We start from the raw sequence: 17,193 nt of genomic DNA, 5'->3' as shown, positions 1-17,193 counted from the left end.
TGCTCTGTGGGGATTGGGAGCAAAACTTGAAACACGTATCTTGTGTTTGGATTTTGCAAATACTACCTGGAACCAAACCCTGTCCGCGGGCGCCCTGACCCCGTGGCTGACCCAGCGTGGCCGGAGCCACAGCCCGGGCTGGTTTCTGTCCATCTCCAGCATTTCTAGAAAGGAACTCCTGTGAAAGCTCCAAAAACGCTCGAAGAAGAAATCTTTGGGGGCAAATTAAGGTTCAGTCACTAAGTTTATGCGTTGCCGTAACGTCTGTATTTGATCTGAAATACCCGTTAAAGAAAGAAAAAACAACCAAGTACAGATTCATTGGAGGAAAACACTGAGGAAAAACAAATTTAATATCCAACATGCAAATCAACTTTGAACAGAAATGCAAAAACTTAACAGCTCACAGCCAACCAAATGCTGCCCAGAGATGGTTTCTGTACGCGGAAGATGGTGAACCGGGAAGCTGCTTGTTCATGGAAATACCCCAGACCACGAGATCCTAACATGTTTGATTACACCATTCTGGTGCTTTTGCCAAAATATATTTTGTAGAAATCATTTTAGTTAAGCCTCAAAGTTGTGAGAAATTGCCCCAGGTTTTCTTTGCAGGTTTTGATTCTTCTCACAGGGAGAGAGTTTACTTGGGAACCGTGAGTGCACGCTGTGAACACCTAACCCGCCCGGCCTTCGAGAAAAACGGAATGCCCCCAGCCGCTCGGCCGTGACCTCTGGTCTCCTGAGCTCCGGTCTGCGAAAAATCAAGGTGCCTTCTTGTTTTGGGGATGGTAGAAAAACTGTAAACACAAACTCTCCCCACTGTGGGGGTCTGAACCCACGGCCGGCCGGGCCGCTTGGTGTCCAGGTGACTTGGCTTCTGCGGGCGGGTGTCCTGGTTCTCCAGACCATTCGAGACAGGCTCAGAAAGGGTCGGAGGATTTCTCCTCCCACCGAGGACCACGTCCACACCACATCAGCCAGTGGAAAGGAGCAGAGGGGAGCGGCCTTGCGTGTACCACCCCCCAAACCGCCTGAGGGCTCAAACCCCCCAGAGGCCATGTGGCACCCTGGCCATGGGACCCTGGAGGGCCTCCCACTTCCGCTCCTGCTCAGGGGGCCTGGTGGCAGCCGGCACGGGCTTGCTGCCCTCCCGGAGCCTGATGTGTTTTAAGAGAAACCTGCTTTCTGATCCAAAGGTGAGAAGAATCACCATCACGCCAACAGCCGCTCGATGTTCGAGACCAGATAGGAAACCCGGTTCTAGCAGTCACTTGCCAGAGACCTCTTGAGGCTCCCGGCAACGCTGGCAGCTTTTGCACACGTGACATCTTTGAAGGTTCTCGGCCAACGACTTCAAGCCTCCCTGTTGGGACAGCATCCGATGTGTTCTTCAAGCCAAGTCACTAGAATTTGCCAACCGCACGGGGCCTGCCTTCGGGAATGTCTTCTGATGAGGAAAAAGCAAGTTTTTATTTCACTTTTCGATTCTGCTGTCTAGATGGTCTGTGCTTCCAACAGCAGCAGCGGCTCCCGGTCTCCTAGTTGGATCCTTGGAAGAGCAGTGCCACCGGGCTGGTGTCGCGTCGCGAGCGGCCAGGGCTCCGCGGAGGACAGGAACCTGACCAGCTCACGTGCGCGCCGTCCCTGAAGAGTCCACATTCCCAGGACCGGGACTCGTCGGAAAATCTAGCCATCCACACGGCGACCAGGCTCTGGAAGATTTTGTTCTCTGTGGAGGACTTCCCTGTCGCTTACATTTTAAATAAGATTTTTCTGAGATGCTGAGCCTCAGCTATTTCTACCAGCAACTGGAAGCTCCTGGAAGACATCAGCGTGCGAGGCCGAATGCCCCCTCGGCCTGCGGGCGCTGGAAGGTGGACGAGAGGCCACAGGCCGCCCATCAGATGCCAGGACCGTGACATTTCTTATGAAAGGAGAGCTTGCTCTCTTATTCGTGTCCTAAAAAGTGACATCGCGGTGCCTTCACAGAAAAACCACACTTTGATTCCAGTTCCCACTGAAGAAATGTGCGCGTGCTTTGGTCATCCCCGCGTTACACAAGAGGCAGGCGTGTTTCCAGAAACATGAAAGATGGCCTTACAAGAAGTGACAGCCGGACATGCCAGGACACTGGGGGTATGGGCTTGGCCCCATCACTTGTCATCTCTTACTCTGTCACTGATGTCCTTTGTCACTTTGAAAAGAACCTCAGGGTGACAGCTTACTGCCTAGTGACCAAGTGCCTCTCAAAAAAGCGTGATTAAAATTCAGTTTCAAACGTAACCTCCGGAAGAGGGAAAGGGCAGAGTGCGGACGCTGCCGCCCACATGCTCCCGTCTGTCGCAGGGCAGCGGTCGCGGACGCCTGGGTGGGCCATTGGCCGGGCCTGAGGCTGGGGATGACGACCGAGCCCGTGTGTGTAAGCGATGCCCCGGTGTGGGAGTGGAAACAGCCAAGCCGCGTGTACGCCGCTGGCACATTACAAACGAGGGGTCATCTCTGAAACGCCACTGTGGCGCCCATCTCTATGACCAGCAAAGCCCTTGTGCGCATTACTGCAAATGGCCCTCAGGTGACCTGTGATGTGCATCTGTCACTTTACAGAGGGGGCATCGGACGTGTCCATGGCTCCGCCAGCAGGGTTTGGTTCCAGTGGGGGGACCCTGAGAGCAGAGGGAGGGCCGCCATCTTCCTGCGTCTGTTTGACTACCTCATCCTTCCGTGGAAGATACACCGGGGCTGTATTTCCCCCAACACCTGAGTTCCAGAGTCTTCAGACCCCGGACGACCAGGGAGAGAGAATTCCTGAAGCTGTATCTTAGCCTCCCTGGACACAAACGTGGCGGCAGCATTTGGCTCTCCTGGAGAACACTTCTGGAACTTGGGGCCGTGCTCAGGGATCAGAGGCTCTGCCCCAGCACGTGGCGGAGAGGCCCGACTCTGTGCTGTCCTGAAACACCGCTCTGGAACGTAAAATTGTGCAGACAGCTGGGATTCGGCTAAGCGGGGGCTGGGCACTGCCACAGAAGACGAGAATGTTCCAGCCCAGCCCCACCACACAGAGGACGGCTGGGGGAAGCATCTGAGAGTCCGAGAGTCTGTCCGGACCCAAGCTCTGCAAGAGGCTGCCTGACCCAGTCATGCACCAGAACCCTGGACGCTTCATGAGGTAGGTGGTATCAGCCCCATTTTACAGGTGAGCCAACTGAGGCAGAATGAAATGCAACAGCTGGCTTTAATAACAGCGTATAAAATCCAGAGAAAGCCCCAAGGTAGCCCCTGTTCCCAGAGCCCAGCGCAAACCCTCAGAGCGCGCAGAATAGAGCAGTGGGAGGAGGAGCCCTCCCCTCCTCCCCGCAGAGAGGGTCTCCGTGCACACAGCAAACCCTCCGATACTCCTGGGGACTCCAAACAAAACAACATCGCAACAGAGACCCAGCTGACAGTTTATTCCCAGTGGGGCAGGGGAACGCTTCCGCTCGAGAGGGCTCGTGGTGTTGAGAAGAGCACAGCGTGTCATCCATCACAGGTGGGAATCCCTCCGGCCCCAACAAGGCCGCTCGCGCAAACCCACTGGGCCAGCCGCCTGGAGGTCAAGTCCTCTTTGCCTCAGTGAGCCGGTCTGAGAAACGGGACCAGCGCACTCTGCCAAAGCAAGCTCCAGGAAAACAGCATATCCCCTCCCCGGGTCCCCGAGGATGGAGGTTCTACCTAGAACCTTCTGGGAGGAGGCCAACCCCCGCCCCCAACCCTCCTCTCCTGGCTGACTACCAGGCTGTCCCACCTGCTCTCAGAGTCCCGATTCTGTGGGTCACGCCAGCCGAGGCGCAGCGCAGGATGTCTCCAAGGCGGAGGTGTGTATGTTGGTGGTGCTCTTTGGCTGGAAGCAAAGGCCATTCTGGCAGGATTGGGGCCTTTCTGGAACCGGGCGTGGGGTGAGGTATTCCCAGCCCAGGGCAAAACCCTCCGACAGCTGCGTGCCCCGGCTCCCCGAGGCCGCCCCTGTGTAACCAAGCGGTAAACAAGGGAGGGCGGGCAAGTCGGGCCTAACTCGGGCGCGGAAGTTCATGGGTACAGCAGGACGGAACCGTGAGCCAGTTCTCGGGGAGGCGCGGACACTCGGGGGCCTGTCCACCAGCGGTCTGCGCGCAGACGTCGGGGCGGTCGGTCCGGACACGCTCCGGCCGCCGGCCGCTCCTCTGCTCTCTCACAGCCTCTTGGCATCTCTGGGCCTCTCGGGGTGCAGAGGGTGCTGCAGAGATGGGCCGGGGGATGGAGGGGCGCGGGCGGGCGGGCGGGCACGGGGGTGGTGCAGGAGCCGAGCCGGCAGGGGAGAAAGAGGCACTTCAGTTTGGGCTGGTGTTCGTGGAGTCGGCCCTGGCCCCAGGAGGCGAGCGGCCCCGCTTGGCTCCGGCTCTGGCGCTGGGCTGTCACAGAAGACCCCGGTGGCGGTGGACAGGTAGGCACTTGGCAGCACCCCCAGGGCCGGGCAGGGCTGGGGGGCTCTGCGCAGGCTCTGCACACGGCTAGGTCATCAGGATGGGCTTCTGCCGAACTTCCAGGATGTCTATGATGGCGGGAGGCGGGCGGCCAAGACAAGGAAGTGTGGGTCCCCGTCAGTGAGGCCCCCAGAGCTCCGCCTCACCTCCCCCCAAGCCAGTCACACCGCCCCAGCCCCAGGGCTCTGCAGCCATTCAAGGGGGGACGGGAGGGACCCGACGCAGACACGCACTGGCGGGTCCCAGACTTGAAACGGGGTCAGGGTTACCGACACCCCCCCACCCCCCGCCCCAGAGAGCGATGGCTTTCTGCTGCAGCCCACGCTACCTGTTAAAATCCGATGCAGTGGCAACGTGACGTAGGTCAGATGTGCATAGAGAAGGAAATTGCCATCCGCTCTGTTCAGCTTCAGCCAGGACCCAACCAGGGACCGCCCCGTGCCGGACAGGGACCGAGACCGGAGGTTGGTGGCATTATGCAGATCAGCTGGTGGGGGGAGGGCCGTGTCAGGGCCAGGCCGCAGGCCCCCCCCTCCGCAGGACCAGGAGAGCACCTCCCACCAGCCACCTCTGCCACCAGCCCCTCCACAGCCCACACCCGCCCCAGAGCTGCAGCCCTGGCCTGGGACCCCGACTCCCCCATCCCTATCCAGCCCTTCCCTCCCCTCCCCTGCCCTGAAGAGGCTCTCGTGTGGGTTCTGGCTTGTCGCCTGTGTCATTTCTCTGCTTCCCTGTGACCCCGTCTGTCACTGCAACACGGTCCCACCAGTCTGCAGTGCCCAGGGCAGGGCTGGGAGGAGCCATCCGCTGGGTCACCCAGGGAGGCAGGCTGGGTGGTCATCAGCCCTTCCCTACTCATTGGGAAAGGAGCCGAGGTGGGGACGGCACTTGCCCAAGTGCACACTAGAGCAGGTCAAGGCCAGGGCGTCTGTCTCTGGGCCCCAGTGCTCCAAATAAGGACCAATGTCTCTTCCGTTCAAGGTCACAGCCCCAGCTCTGGCCAGGGCCCCCCTGTGCTGTCGGCCACCCCCTCAGCCCCCAGCACACATGTGGGGTGCCACGCCTTGTCTCTGGGGGCAGCCTGCCCCCCTACAGTCCTTCTCCACAGGGACGGCTGAGCAGTATTTCAGTAGCTAATCTGATCCTGTCACTACCCTGCCTAAACCCTCTTGGTGGCTTCCTGCTGCTTAGATGAGGGTGACCCCCACTCTCTCTGGCTCATGGGTTGCAGGGACCCCCACGGACTTCAGGCAGAGACGTTCTGGAGGCCACCAGAGGGTGGGGGAGCCCGGAGGAGAGCCTCAGGGGTGCCCCGAGGCACGTCCTGGAGGGAGGGAGGGCCCTGAGGAGGACCCAGAGCAGGAGGCTGACAAGGCACGAAGGCAGGCATGGGCCCGAGAGCTCACCTCACTGGGCACCGGCTTCTAGAGCCCTCTGTGTGGAGCAGTCCATCAACATCAGGGAAAGTCTCAAGTCTCCTGTCCTTGCCCCCTATTCTGACCCCAGACTGGGAGCTCCTTGAGGCAGGGATTTCTGTCTGTCCGTCTGCAGCTCCATCCCCAGCCCTGAGGGGCCCCTGGCACCCACCAGCCCCCAAGATGTGAACACACAGGTGAACCCAGAGGGTCCGGGAGGGCCGCAGCAGGCCCTTGGTCATGAGCAAGGCGCTCACCCCCGCCGTTGTCCTCGCGGAAAAGCTCCTCACTGTCGTTGGCCGAGTGCGACTTCTTCATCTCCGCGATCCGGTTCCGGGGCACCTTCCTCTTGAGGGACGGGGAGAAGAAAGCGGGCCGGTTGTTCCGCTCTGGGGTGGGGGGCGTGCTGAAGGAGGTCACCTGGAGACAAAGAGCCATAGTCACTGGCGCAGCCCGACCACCGCTGGGGCCCCTGACACCACCTGCCGGCGGGCCGGCCTCCTGGGCTGAGCACGAGCCAGCTGCCCTCCGCGGGCCCCCAACACCGGCCGGCCCGAAGCCAGACCAGCTGCTGATGCCGCTCAAGCCCTCCCACAGAAGCCTCCCACTGATCCACCAGACGGGAATTGGTAGGAAGCCCGTGCAACCAGCGAGGAAATGAAGGTGGGACAGCGGCCTTGACCTGCCCAAGGTCACCCAACAGGACAGGGGCAAAACCAGGATTCAGCCCAGGTCTTCTGCCTCCTAAGGCCATACTCTTCACCCCAATTCCTTCCCCTTGGCTAAGATGCCCCCACCCCATCCCTCTCCGCCCCAGCGCCCTCTCGTGGAGGGCAAAGGCAGAGTGGCCCAGGCTTCCATCCCCTGGGCTTGTAACCACACTGTTGAGCAAACGTTCTGCACAGCCACGCAGGGTCAGGCAGGGGCAGCACAGGAGACAGACAGGCACACAACACTGCTCCCTGCCCTCAAGGAGCTCACAGTCTGGTGAGGGGTGATAGACTCGGAAAGTGACAGCCACAAACTGAAGGCTGCTTGCTTAGACAGAGAAAGGGAAGCACAGGATACAGGGGAGCACCGAGCAAAAGGGGTCCACAGCCTGGGAAATCAGGAAAGGCTTCCTGGAGGAGACGCTGCTCGAGATGGGTCTTGAAGGACGAGTAGGAGTTCGCCAGGTGAAGAAGGGGGGGAAGGGCGTTCCAGGCAGAGGGAACTTGGCCCATCTCCTCCCTCCTCCCCATGCAAACAAGAATCTGAGGAACAAGGTGAGCTGGGACTGAGACTTCAGGAAGTCCCATCAGCCTCCTCGTCACGGCTTCCGACATCCACCAAAGTCCCGGCGGCCGCTGGGCTCCAGACGGTCCTCCCATAAGCCAGGGAAGGTTTTCCAAAGATAGAAAAAAAACAAAACACCAGAAACCACAATACACACAGAATCTGCATTTGTCGTGCGCTGGTTACAAAGGGCCCTCTGGAAACGGGGGACACGGGACAGTAAGCACAGAGGTGGCGGCGGCCTGAGCAGCCCCCAGGAGGTCAGGCCCTGCCACTCGCAGCTGCGTGACCCTGGCAGTTTCCCTCCCTTGACCCTGGGCCTCCTTGTTCCCCTGAGCCAGGCACCTTGGCCTTCACCCCCAACGGCCACCCTGGGAGGGAGCGAGTCCCACTTCCATTCGGTGTGTGGGAAGAGCCAGGCTCAGCAGCTGTGGTGCCGTATCTGTGGTCGCTCAGCAAACGCATGGCCGGAGGTGGCACCCGGCCAAACCAGCCCCGCTGGAGCTCAGGCCGCAGGGTTTCTGCAGGGCCTCGGTGGGCAACTCAGGACCATGGAGTAGAATCAGACTCCATTTCTCCCAAATCAGCTCAGAAATGTATCCACAACCTCCACTCACAAGATGAGGGAGGTCCCCCGCCCGGAACCCTCACCCACGTCTGCAAAAACTAGCCCGGGTTGTTTTTATTCGGCTTTCCGATCACAGTCATTGCAGAAGAAAACAAACAAGAAAGGACATAAAGAAGAGGAAGAAATGTGCTGTGGGACCGGGAGACGGGCACGGCTAACAGTTTTACAGAACAAAAAGTCTAGCAAACACACGCTTGCTCGTCCCGGGCACGTCAGCAGGGCGGCACGCTTCACGCCCTCCGTCACTTCCCCCAGCGGGTCAACAGCCAAGGGGAGCCAGTGGCTAGGGAAGCACCCCAGGGTCCCACCCGTGTCAGCCGCTGTGTTACAGCTCCCCGAGCCTCCCAACACCAGTGCTCCCCGTTTCTGGGTGAGAAAACAGGCCGAGACCTGCCCCAGGTCACTGGAGCGGCAGCGCCCAGACTCCAGCCCACACAGTCTCACCCCAAAGTCCCTTCCTGCAGACGGGCTGGCCAAGGCTGCTCCCCGGACCACCACCCCCCACCTACCTGTCCCTTCGGAGACCTGCGGCTCCGAGCAGGCTAGAGCAGCTGGGGGCTCAAGACTTTCTCCTGCCCTAGCCCTGACCTCACTGGGGCCCCGGGGAACAAAGCTGCCCCTGACCTCGGCTTCCCACCCCCGGGGAAGGACGGTGTCCTAGAAAGAGTCGGGCTCAAGGGCTCGGTGCTATCACACCAGAGCCATGGGACCTACAGTGGCACCAGTCCATCCGGCAAGCCCGAGTTTCCATGTCTACCCACGGAGCTGCTGCGGGGACCCCCAGCACTTGAAGGTGCACGACACCTTGTGAACAGGGGGCTGGGCAGAGGGAAGAGCTGGGCGGCTCCGGACCCTGTGCTCTCTTGCCGCCGAGCCTCACGGGGCAGGAGGGGAGGCCGGCCCATAAGCATCCCAGGGCACTCCCCGGGGCAGGCCCGTCGTGGGCGCACGCTCGGCCAGCAGGGCCCAGTGAGGCAGGGGCCGGGAGCAGCCGGGGGTCCCTTCGGCTGGGCCCAGCTGCAGCAGCTCAGGGAAGCAGAGACCACGCCCTGACCTGCTGGGTGACCTTGGGCAAGCCACTGCCCTCTCTGCATCTCGGCCTGCTCCCCAGAGGGTGGGACAATGACACCTACTCACCGGGGGACTTTAAAGACCAGGGAGGCGTTGGGAAGCGGATCCGAGGCACGGAAGGCCCCTCCCCGAGCTGTGCAGCCCTTACCCGCTCGTGCATGGGTGAGGCCGGGCTGGAATCCTCTTCAGTCCCGCAGGGGGACGTGTCCCCAGTAGACACGCGGCTGACGGCCATCTCCGCGTGGCCCTTGCCCTGTGGCCCCTTCATGCGCACGAACTCCATGTTGTTGTACTTGTAGAAGCCGAACGACATCTTCTGTGCCATCCGGGCAGCCACGCTCACCTGCAGACATGGGGAGATGGCCCGAGTCAGCGCCCATAGGGGTGGCTTCTTCCTGGGGACACGGAGTCATGAGGATGACCATCCCCCAAAGAGCAGCCCCTGAGGGCTACCCGCTTTCCTCTGGGGGCCGGGGACCCCCCAGCAGGCAGGGTCGTGCAAGAATGCTTGGGGGTCAGGCAGATGCTCCTCCCACCGCCCGACGACCCACGCCTCGCAGCAGGCGAAGCGCCAGGCTGGGCACATAGCCAACCCCGGGGGAGCCCGAGACCACCCCCACGCCTTCCCTGGGGGGACCAGCTGCAGGAGAGAGGCCCGTCCACCTGCATTCCACCCCTGCCCCACCAGCCAGGTTCTGTTTTGGGAGTGTTTGCACACAGGGTGGGGCCGCTGTCCCTCTGACCCAGTGTGCCCAGACTGAGGAGCGACGCACCAGAATGCAGGCCCTGAGCCACCTACGAGGAACTTGGGGGGCCGTAGGGGCTCTGAGGAGCTGGGCAAAGACAGAGGCCCAGGGGTGGGGGGGTCCTCACACTTACTCGGTTGTCATACACCTTCTTGAGGGCTTCGTAGCGGATGGAGCCCTGAAAGATGACCCCTTGGAACAGGTTGGTTTTGTCACTGGCCACCAGCTCCACGCAGACCATCTCTCCCTCCCCCACGGTCATGTCGCTGAACACCTGGGACGGGGCACAAGGAAGACAGCTGCCCCCACGGAGCCCGCGGCCTGGCTCCTGGCTCCACCTCCTGTGGCCCGCCCGCCCACCCGCCGGCATCACGGCTCCAGGGCCTGGGGCACGGACCCAACTTCAAGGTCACACGGACTCCGGTTCAAATCTTGGCTCTGCCACATACAGGCCGTGCCAGCCTGGGGACGGCACTTAGTCCTCCGAGCCGGAGGGGCTTCAAGGCAGCAGCCCATCGAGGAGAGACCCTGAAACACGGGCTCCCTTCTTCCTGAGTCTTCCCTGGGGTCCTGACCGCCCCTAGGGGAGTACAGGCACCACTATGGGGACCTTGGTGGCGGCAGAGAGCAGCAGAGCAGGAGCTGGGCAGGGGCAGGGCACCAGGTGAGTCACTTTCTGCCATGAGACCTAGTTTTCCCAGCCTGAGCACAGAAGCTTGGCCCAGAAGCTTCCACAGCCCCACCCCCTCTGACACCCTAGCATCCCGCAGCGTGGAGGCACCAGTTTGGAGTTTCCTCGCCACCCTAATGACGCCTCCTGCCCGGGCAGCCCTTTTTATGGGTGTTTATGACGCGTTCTCCCATTCACGAGCTCGTGTGATCTTCGACCCCAATGGACACATGATCACGACACTTATTTTACAGATGAGAAAACAGGCTCCGAGGGAGGTGAATCCCACCGGCTCCAGTCCAGCGTCAGGAACAGCGGGAGCCAAGGGGGTAGGAGTCAGGATGCCCCCGCTGCCCACCGCCTTTGCCGGGCTGCAGGGCGGTGAGGCGGGAGGGAGGCCGGCTTCTCGAAGCCCTAAGCAGGGCCCTTGGGGACACGTGGCTGGGCACGAGGAGCTCACCTCCTCGAAGCTGTCGATCATGAAGAAGATGTTGGGGTAGCTGATCTTGGATTCCTCCCCCTTGCTGTCCATGGGGTGTTTACTGGGGGACGCGAACACTTGCTGAAAGGGAGAGGTTTTAAAGGACTGATGAGGCCTTGCCTTGTACCCAGGTCCACAGCCACTCAAGGGACAAGTCCCTGTGGTCACATGGCTCAGACCCAGGTCAAAGCCAGAGGGAACCGCTTTGCAAGAAGCCTGATGGACGGAGTTTTGGTCAGACCTGCCCCTCCAGGCGGGGAAGGAAGGAGGGGGAGGGGAGGGCCGGCTCCCCCACCCAAATGCTAAGCAGCCACGAGGCTGCCACTTCTGGGCTGAGCTCCCAGGTAGGAGGCCTGGGGCTTACCTGGGATTTCTTCTTATGGATGTGGATGTCCCCCCCATCAGTGCGCGTGCACACGGCACAGGTGACCATGTAGTCCAGCTGGAAGGGAGCACGCAGGACACCGCGCGTGGAGGGGTCTGCTGTCCCTCAGCCCCGCCACAGCCCTCCCCCCGGAGCCCGGCCCCAACCACGCCGTGCCCCTGGAGACCCACCCCCACCAGACAGCCCTCCCCCCGGAGCCCGGCCCCCACCACGCCGTGTACCTTCTGCAGGATGAGGTTCAGGCAAACACTCTCCTCCCAGTCAATGTCGGGGTCTCCAAGGCCCGGCAGCTTCTTGGAGTCGCGCCGGTACACCTCCACCTCCACCTCGGGCTCCGCCTCGGCCCGCTGAGGGGCACAGGGCACAGATGAGTCCCGGCCCCCTCTCCCTGACTACTGCCGGGACAGCCGCTAAGGCAGACACAGACTCCCGCCTGGCTTCTCCGTCTCCGGCTGTGCGGCCCCAAGTCCATTGAGAAGGAGCCTCCGAGGTGGTCCCTAGAGCCCCGGCAGCTCGGCGTGGGGATCCCAGCCGCCTGTCCCACCCACACTGCTTCTGTTCAATCTGCCTGGAGGCGACCGTCCACCCATCCGCCCACCACCACCACCCTGGGCCTAGCGCAGGAAGCCCGCAGGTTGCTATGGCAACCGGGTACCAGCTCTGCGGCAGGCTGGGGAGGGGGCGGGAGGCGGCCCTGGCTTGCCGCAGAGAGGCCACAGTGCGCAGGCGCCTGCCCTGGGCTCTCCTGGCTCTGTTCTTTTGAGTGGCGGGGGCAGAGAGGCTGCCGGGACGGCTTGTCCAGTCTCCGGTTTGTCCTTCCCTGCCCACGCTGCACCCTTCGGGCTTGCGGGGTCTCCCCACATCACTGCCCAACCCCCTGCCCTCCAAACACGACAGACACCACAGGGTCCCCTCGGGGAGGTGCCGAGTCACGTGTGTGCCTGGCACGCCCCCACCAGCACCCCACGGGTTGGTCCCTCCAGTGGGACTGTCCTTAGGCCACCGTGGACCCCTTTCTCTGTCCTACAGCACTGAGGCCCGGTGTCACAGCCTTCTCTGTGTGGCTCCCGGCTGTTCCCACCACCCCCCCACCCCGTTCTCCCACTACCGCAGCACTAAGCGCTCTGATCACTGGTGATGCTGTCTGTCTGCCCCAGGAGACGCGGGCTCCCCGAGCACAGGGCCAGGTCTGAGTCATCCCTGGGCTCCCAGTGCTGCAGGGAGGGGCAGCTGCCTACGGCTCACTGCGGTGTTTGATGGAACATTCTCGCGTATCAACAGCTGGACTGCCACATGTTCCCCCAACGGACCTCAACACCCCCAAACCTTCCAGGAAGCCTGCACACGGTCCGGGGACCCCAGCCCCAAACTGCGCAGTTAGGATCAGGGAACTTCTCTTGCTACCTCTTCACCTGGCCTCTCCCTTCTCCGGCCTGCTTCCTGGAGAACTCAAGGCTGAGAAAACCATCCCTAACCAGAGCTGAGGCCTCTCCCCACACCAAAATTCAGGGCCTGGCTGAGTCTCTGATCCTTATTAGAGCCTCTGGTCTTAGCAGGCTGCCTTTGGGAAAAGATGAAGATTTTGCAAAACATACAAAAACCAACCCCCCCGCTCCCCACAAAACCCAAACAAAACCCAACGTCTACAACGTGAACTCCAGCAGATGCCGAGGGGCCAAGGGCGCAGGCTGTACCCTCGCTGCGTGCCCTCGGGCAGAACGGCCCCGTTCCAGTTGTGCAGGTGAGCCCTGGCGCTAGAAGCCTGCGCCCCTGGGCTGAGCTGAGGGAGGACAGCATGCCCACGGTGGGTGTCTCTAGCAGTGAGGCTCCCTAGGGGCTCGCCACCCTCTGCCAGGAGACTCCTGTGGTCACACTACCCCACACACCTGGCCTCCCAGGTGTGCGCAATGGAAGGACCTTAACCTCACCGAGCAACTGCCCAGCCCCCATAGCAGGCCAGGCTGAGCGGCAAGTCGGGGCAGACAAAGCTGGAAAAGCTGGTCTGTCCACGACAGCCCCCGACAGAGCAGGCACAGCGAGCAGGGACGGCGGAGCTCTGGGCCAGGTCCAGGGCCGCTCGGCTCACGGGCCTGTCCTCCAACACCGAGCCCCGCCAAGTCCCACCCGCTGCGGCCTTCTCTTCCTCCCTTCCAGGGGGCAGTCCCTGCCCACCGCTGAGGCTGCTCTGCCCACGCCTCCCCAGCCTCTGGTCCCAGGTCCATCGGCCTGTCCCCCTTCTCGTCCTGCCGGACTTGGCTCCTCAGGTCTCGCCTCCCCGCTGGTCACGCCCCTTCCTCCCGGCACCCCTACCTGGCCTGCCACTTGGTCTCCTGCTAGTCCCTCCAGTGTCAGGCTAGCTCGGAGCTCTGTCCTAGGCCTCTGTGACTATCCCGCCTCCAAGTCCCCCTCCTTTTCCCACACATTCCCATGCCCCAGGGACCATCTTGGAGCCATCGGTCCTGGAGCCCTGCCTCTGTCCCTGAGTCTCTGCTGAGTGTCAGACAGGAGACCCGCCACCAGAAGACACCGGAATCTGGCGTCTAGGCTCCCTGGCGCCTAGGACTCAGCCTGTCCAACACCGAACCCTGCCCTCCTCTGACAGCACTGGACCTACCCTGAGCCCATGGCAGCGACCCGGCTGTCACGTGGAGCCTTCCCGCAGGCCCGCGTCCAGTCACCCGGAGCCCTGCTGGTGGAGCCTATGCCCCTGGCCTTCGTGCCGCCCGCCGCACTCCCTTGCTCCCCACCCCCTCCCCTGCCTCTGCTCCAACCTCAGTCGTTCCTCCAGCTGCCGCGCAGGAGCTAAATGGAACTCTGACCACGTCCCCCTTCCTCACTTGCTCAGAGCTCCAGGGACCGACCCGAACTCCGAGGCATGGCCTTCAGCATCCACATGATCTGGCCCGAGCTGACCTTGTCTCTGCTCCCGCCTTTCTACCCGGGGCCACATGGTACCAGCACGGGCCACCCGAACGAAGGGGCTTTGACAAGCTTCAGGCCTACGATTGGGGTTACTGTCCCTTCGTCTGGGAAAGCTCTTTCCTTCCTGAAGGCTCACCTCACCCATGTGGCCTCTGCTGACCATTTCTGTCCCTTCCAGTCACTGGATTTACCCTTTGGTACTGGCTCTATGATGCGCTCCTGGGTCCCAGGGACAACACTCGGTCCCGCAGCCGGCGGCTGGCATACCACGTGAACACCCCAGGACCTAGGCCAACCCTGGGCCTTCCTGCATGTGCCACAAGCCAGCCAGACCAGCTCTCTGGCGGCCAGCACGCAAGCCACTGTGTCTCCTCTGCAGAAGGCACCAGGCCTGTCCATACACAGAACTCCCAGACCCTGTGTGTCAAGCTCCACGAACAGGGACAAGCAGGGACAGGCTCCAACACTTGACATGTGGGCTGCAGCTCCCAAGCCACGGCCCAGGGACCAGAGGGCTCTGGACTTGGAGCCACGATGGCTCTGAGTTCCAGACCAGAGTCCCTCACCCTCCCGTTTTTGTGATTAAAGGAAAACAGTGCATTCCCCTGTTCGACATAAGGTGCTTACACATTCTAGAAGCTAGTAGCGTTTCTGAAAAACAGAAGGGAACACATGAAGGCTGTTTTACTAATTCCTCCACACGCTTAAATGTGGTGGATGAAATGGCTCAGCCGAGCCCCTTCGCCCCAAGTCCCCGGGCTCCCCACCTGCCCCGCTGAGTTACAGGGAGGACATAAGAGCTTCGAGAAGGAAAGAGCCGAGCACGGCGTCTGCTGCATGGCGAGGGCTCAGAACCGCCAGGCCTCCTCCTCATCTTCGAGGCCGCTCAGCCTGCCGCTGGCCAGGGAGGACCCTAGACTCTGGGTTCAAATCTTTGCTCTCCTGTTGATTGACTTAATAGTATGCTGGTCAAACCACCTCGCCTCTAAACCTGTCCCCTCAAAGGGACAACAGTGATGTCATCCCTGCCTCTCAGGGTCCTGGTGAAGGGCGGCGGGAAAAGCTTTGCCCCGCCCCAGTCTCCACACAGCTCCTGGCTCCCACGACGTGCTCAGTCAACTGCGTTTCCCCCTTGGGACCTGCTGGAGGTCTGCAGGGAAGCCCACCCGGGCAGCTATGGGCAGACCCCGCAAGGATGCTTGGCTGGGGCCGGAGGGGGCCGCTCACCTTCCTCCCGTCCACGCTGGCCTCACTGCCTGGGTACGCCAGCTTCCGGCGCACGTAGAAAAGCATGTCGTCCTGCCGCGGCGCCCATTTCTCCATGAAGTAGGTAGAGAACATCCAAGTCCAGAAGACGATGCGGTCATCCTTGAAGCACCCTGCCGAGGGAGGCGAAGAGTGAGAGAGGACGAGTCAACCTGGCCCTTACATGTGACCTTGGCCAAGCCCTGTCTCCCTCTCCTCCCCTCCCCCAACCTACACTTCTGGTCTGTGATGTCCAGAGCCCCCTGCTCCCTCATCACCACCCCCCCGACTCCCCCCACTCCCAGCCAGGGGACAGGAGCTCAAGGACACCTCCTGCCAGGCCCAGTGCCTCCACCCAGCAGAGCCCAAGAGCCCCGGCCCCCGGTCCCACAGCCCAGCCGACCGCAGTGCGCATGAATCAGCAGCTTCGCAGGGAAGGAAAGCCCTTTGAGAGGCAGCGTCACAGCGTCTGGGCTGGGAGCAGACAGCCGGGCTCTGGAGGGAGCTCCGGAGGCTGGCACCACCCTCGGCCAGCAGCCCCCACCCCCACCCCAGGCTGCGGCAATTCCCACGGAGAACCCGACTTAAAGGAACAGCTGCCCTGTGCCAACCAGCCTCGGCGGCCGGCAGGGGAGGCCCCCACCCCCCCGCGCCCAGCGGAGCCCGTCATCAGGCAGATCTGTGCTCCCGTGATCTTTGCAGAGCCTCTTCTTTTATGACAAATAAGTGTTTCTTTAGGGTCCCTAGAGCTGTCGCCACCCTTCTCGCAGGAGGACAAAAGGCTCTTGGGCTCTGGTGGGAAAGCCCCGGGTTTCTGCCCTCGCACAGCCTACAGCGACCCTGACAGGCCGTTTGGCCTCTCTGGTCCCCAGGTTCCCCCGCGAATGTCAGCTGCCAGACACCTGCCAGGGAAGCGGCACAGACGGGGCCCGCGCCTGGCACAGAGCAAGCCCAGGCAACACGGGCCTCCTGCCTCTCCGGGCAGATCGCATGCAGTCTCAGGACATGCGACAGAGCCGTTTCCTATCATCGAAACGCTAGATCGTTGCTGGTTTCTTCCTCTCTTCTCCAGAACGTACTTTCCCACTGTGACCCAGTCCTTGTACTCTGGTGCCAGAAGGACCAACCCCCACCCTGAGAGATGGGGAAGCTGAGCGCCCCCAGTGGACTCCCCCGCGCCCCCCCCGCCGGCAGTTCAGAGGCCCCACCAGGACTGGCAGGTCCCCTGACCAGACTCCTGGGGGCTCAGCCATCAGGCTCTAGCAGGCGGGGTCGCTCGCAGAAACCCCAGACTGTGCTCACTCCAGCCACATGGTGACCAGAGAACCTGGGCTGCAAACCAGCCCGAGCCCCCTGCCCAGCCGCTGCCCACAGCCTGGAGCCTACCTATTCCCATGACCTGCTTGGGTCCCGGGTGAGGGCAGATGGGGGTCTTCCCATTAGCGGTCTGGGTCAGTGCGCCTGCCTGGTGGCCCCGGGCGGAATCAAGCCCCCCGCCCCCCATCTGCGTTCCTCCTGCATCACTCCGTAGCGGTTCCCACACACTCTGCTGACCCGCAACGCCCAGTCCCACCACTACAGACCCCTGCAAAGGAGAGCGAAGGCGCCCTCCCTGCGGGTCCTGGGACGCCCCCAAGAAGCGTCTCTGGCTGTGATGGACTGGGTTCACACCTCAAACCCCTCCGTCTGCCACAGAGACAGAGGGTGGCCACCAGTGTCTGTCCTTGGGGCCAGGCACTGCCTTCCGTGGGTGATCCCTCTCGTGGCGCTAACAGAAGTCACCCCATCGTGGCCTGGTGGTAACTGGGTGCCCGGTCAGCATGGATGAGAAGTACGCCTGCCACCTGTGGGCCCGG

The 17,193-nt window shown here is 62.0% G+C and overlaps 1 protein-coding gene across 4 annotated transcripts in view; it reads right to left on the bottom strand.

Annotated features, from left to right (window-relative positions):
• Positions 1–321: 321 nt before the first annotated feature.
• The window catches only part of KIAA0930 (KIAA0930 ortholog), a 35,158-nt gene continuing 18,286 nt past the window's right edge, over positions 322–17,193 (bottom strand). For 3 of the 4 annotated variants that reach the window (XM_059401800.1, XM_059401802.1, XM_059401801.1), the window contains exons 2-10: positions 15,320–15,471; positions 11,392–11,517; positions 11,150–11,227; positions 10,765–10,866; positions 9,768–9,908; positions 9,037–9,231; positions 6,172–6,334; positions 4,828–4,986; positions 322–4,567 (exon numbers count right to left, since the gene is read on the bottom strand). In XM_059401800.1, coding sequence (XP_059257783.1) covers positions 4,527–4,567; positions 4,828–4,986; positions 6,172–6,334; positions 9,037–9,231; positions 9,768–9,908; positions 10,765–10,866; positions 11,150–11,227; positions 11,392–11,517; positions 15,320–15,471 — 1,157 coding nt within the window. In that variant the 3' untranslated portion in view covers positions 322–4,526. Of the gene's footprint in view, positions 4,568–4,827; positions 4,987–6,171; positions 6,335–9,036; positions 9,232–9,767; positions 9,909–10,764; positions 10,867–11,149; positions 11,228–11,391; positions 11,518–15,319; positions 15,472–15,667; positions 15,693–17,193 lie in introns of those variants that run through there. The other variant, XM_059401803.1, reaches the window with a different exon arrangement.

The sequence above is a fragment of the Mustela nigripes genome, chromosome 6, assembly GCF_022355385.1.
Source record: "Mustela nigripes isolate SB6536 chromosome 6, MUSNIG.SB6536, whole genome shotgun sequence".
NCBI classification, from domain to species: domain Eukaryota; kingdom Metazoa; phylum Chordata; class Mammalia; order Carnivora; family Mustelidae; genus Mustela; species Mustela nigripes.
The sequence above is the reverse complement of the archived record's forward strand: the minus strand, read 5'-3'. Positions and strand labels throughout refer to the sequence as shown.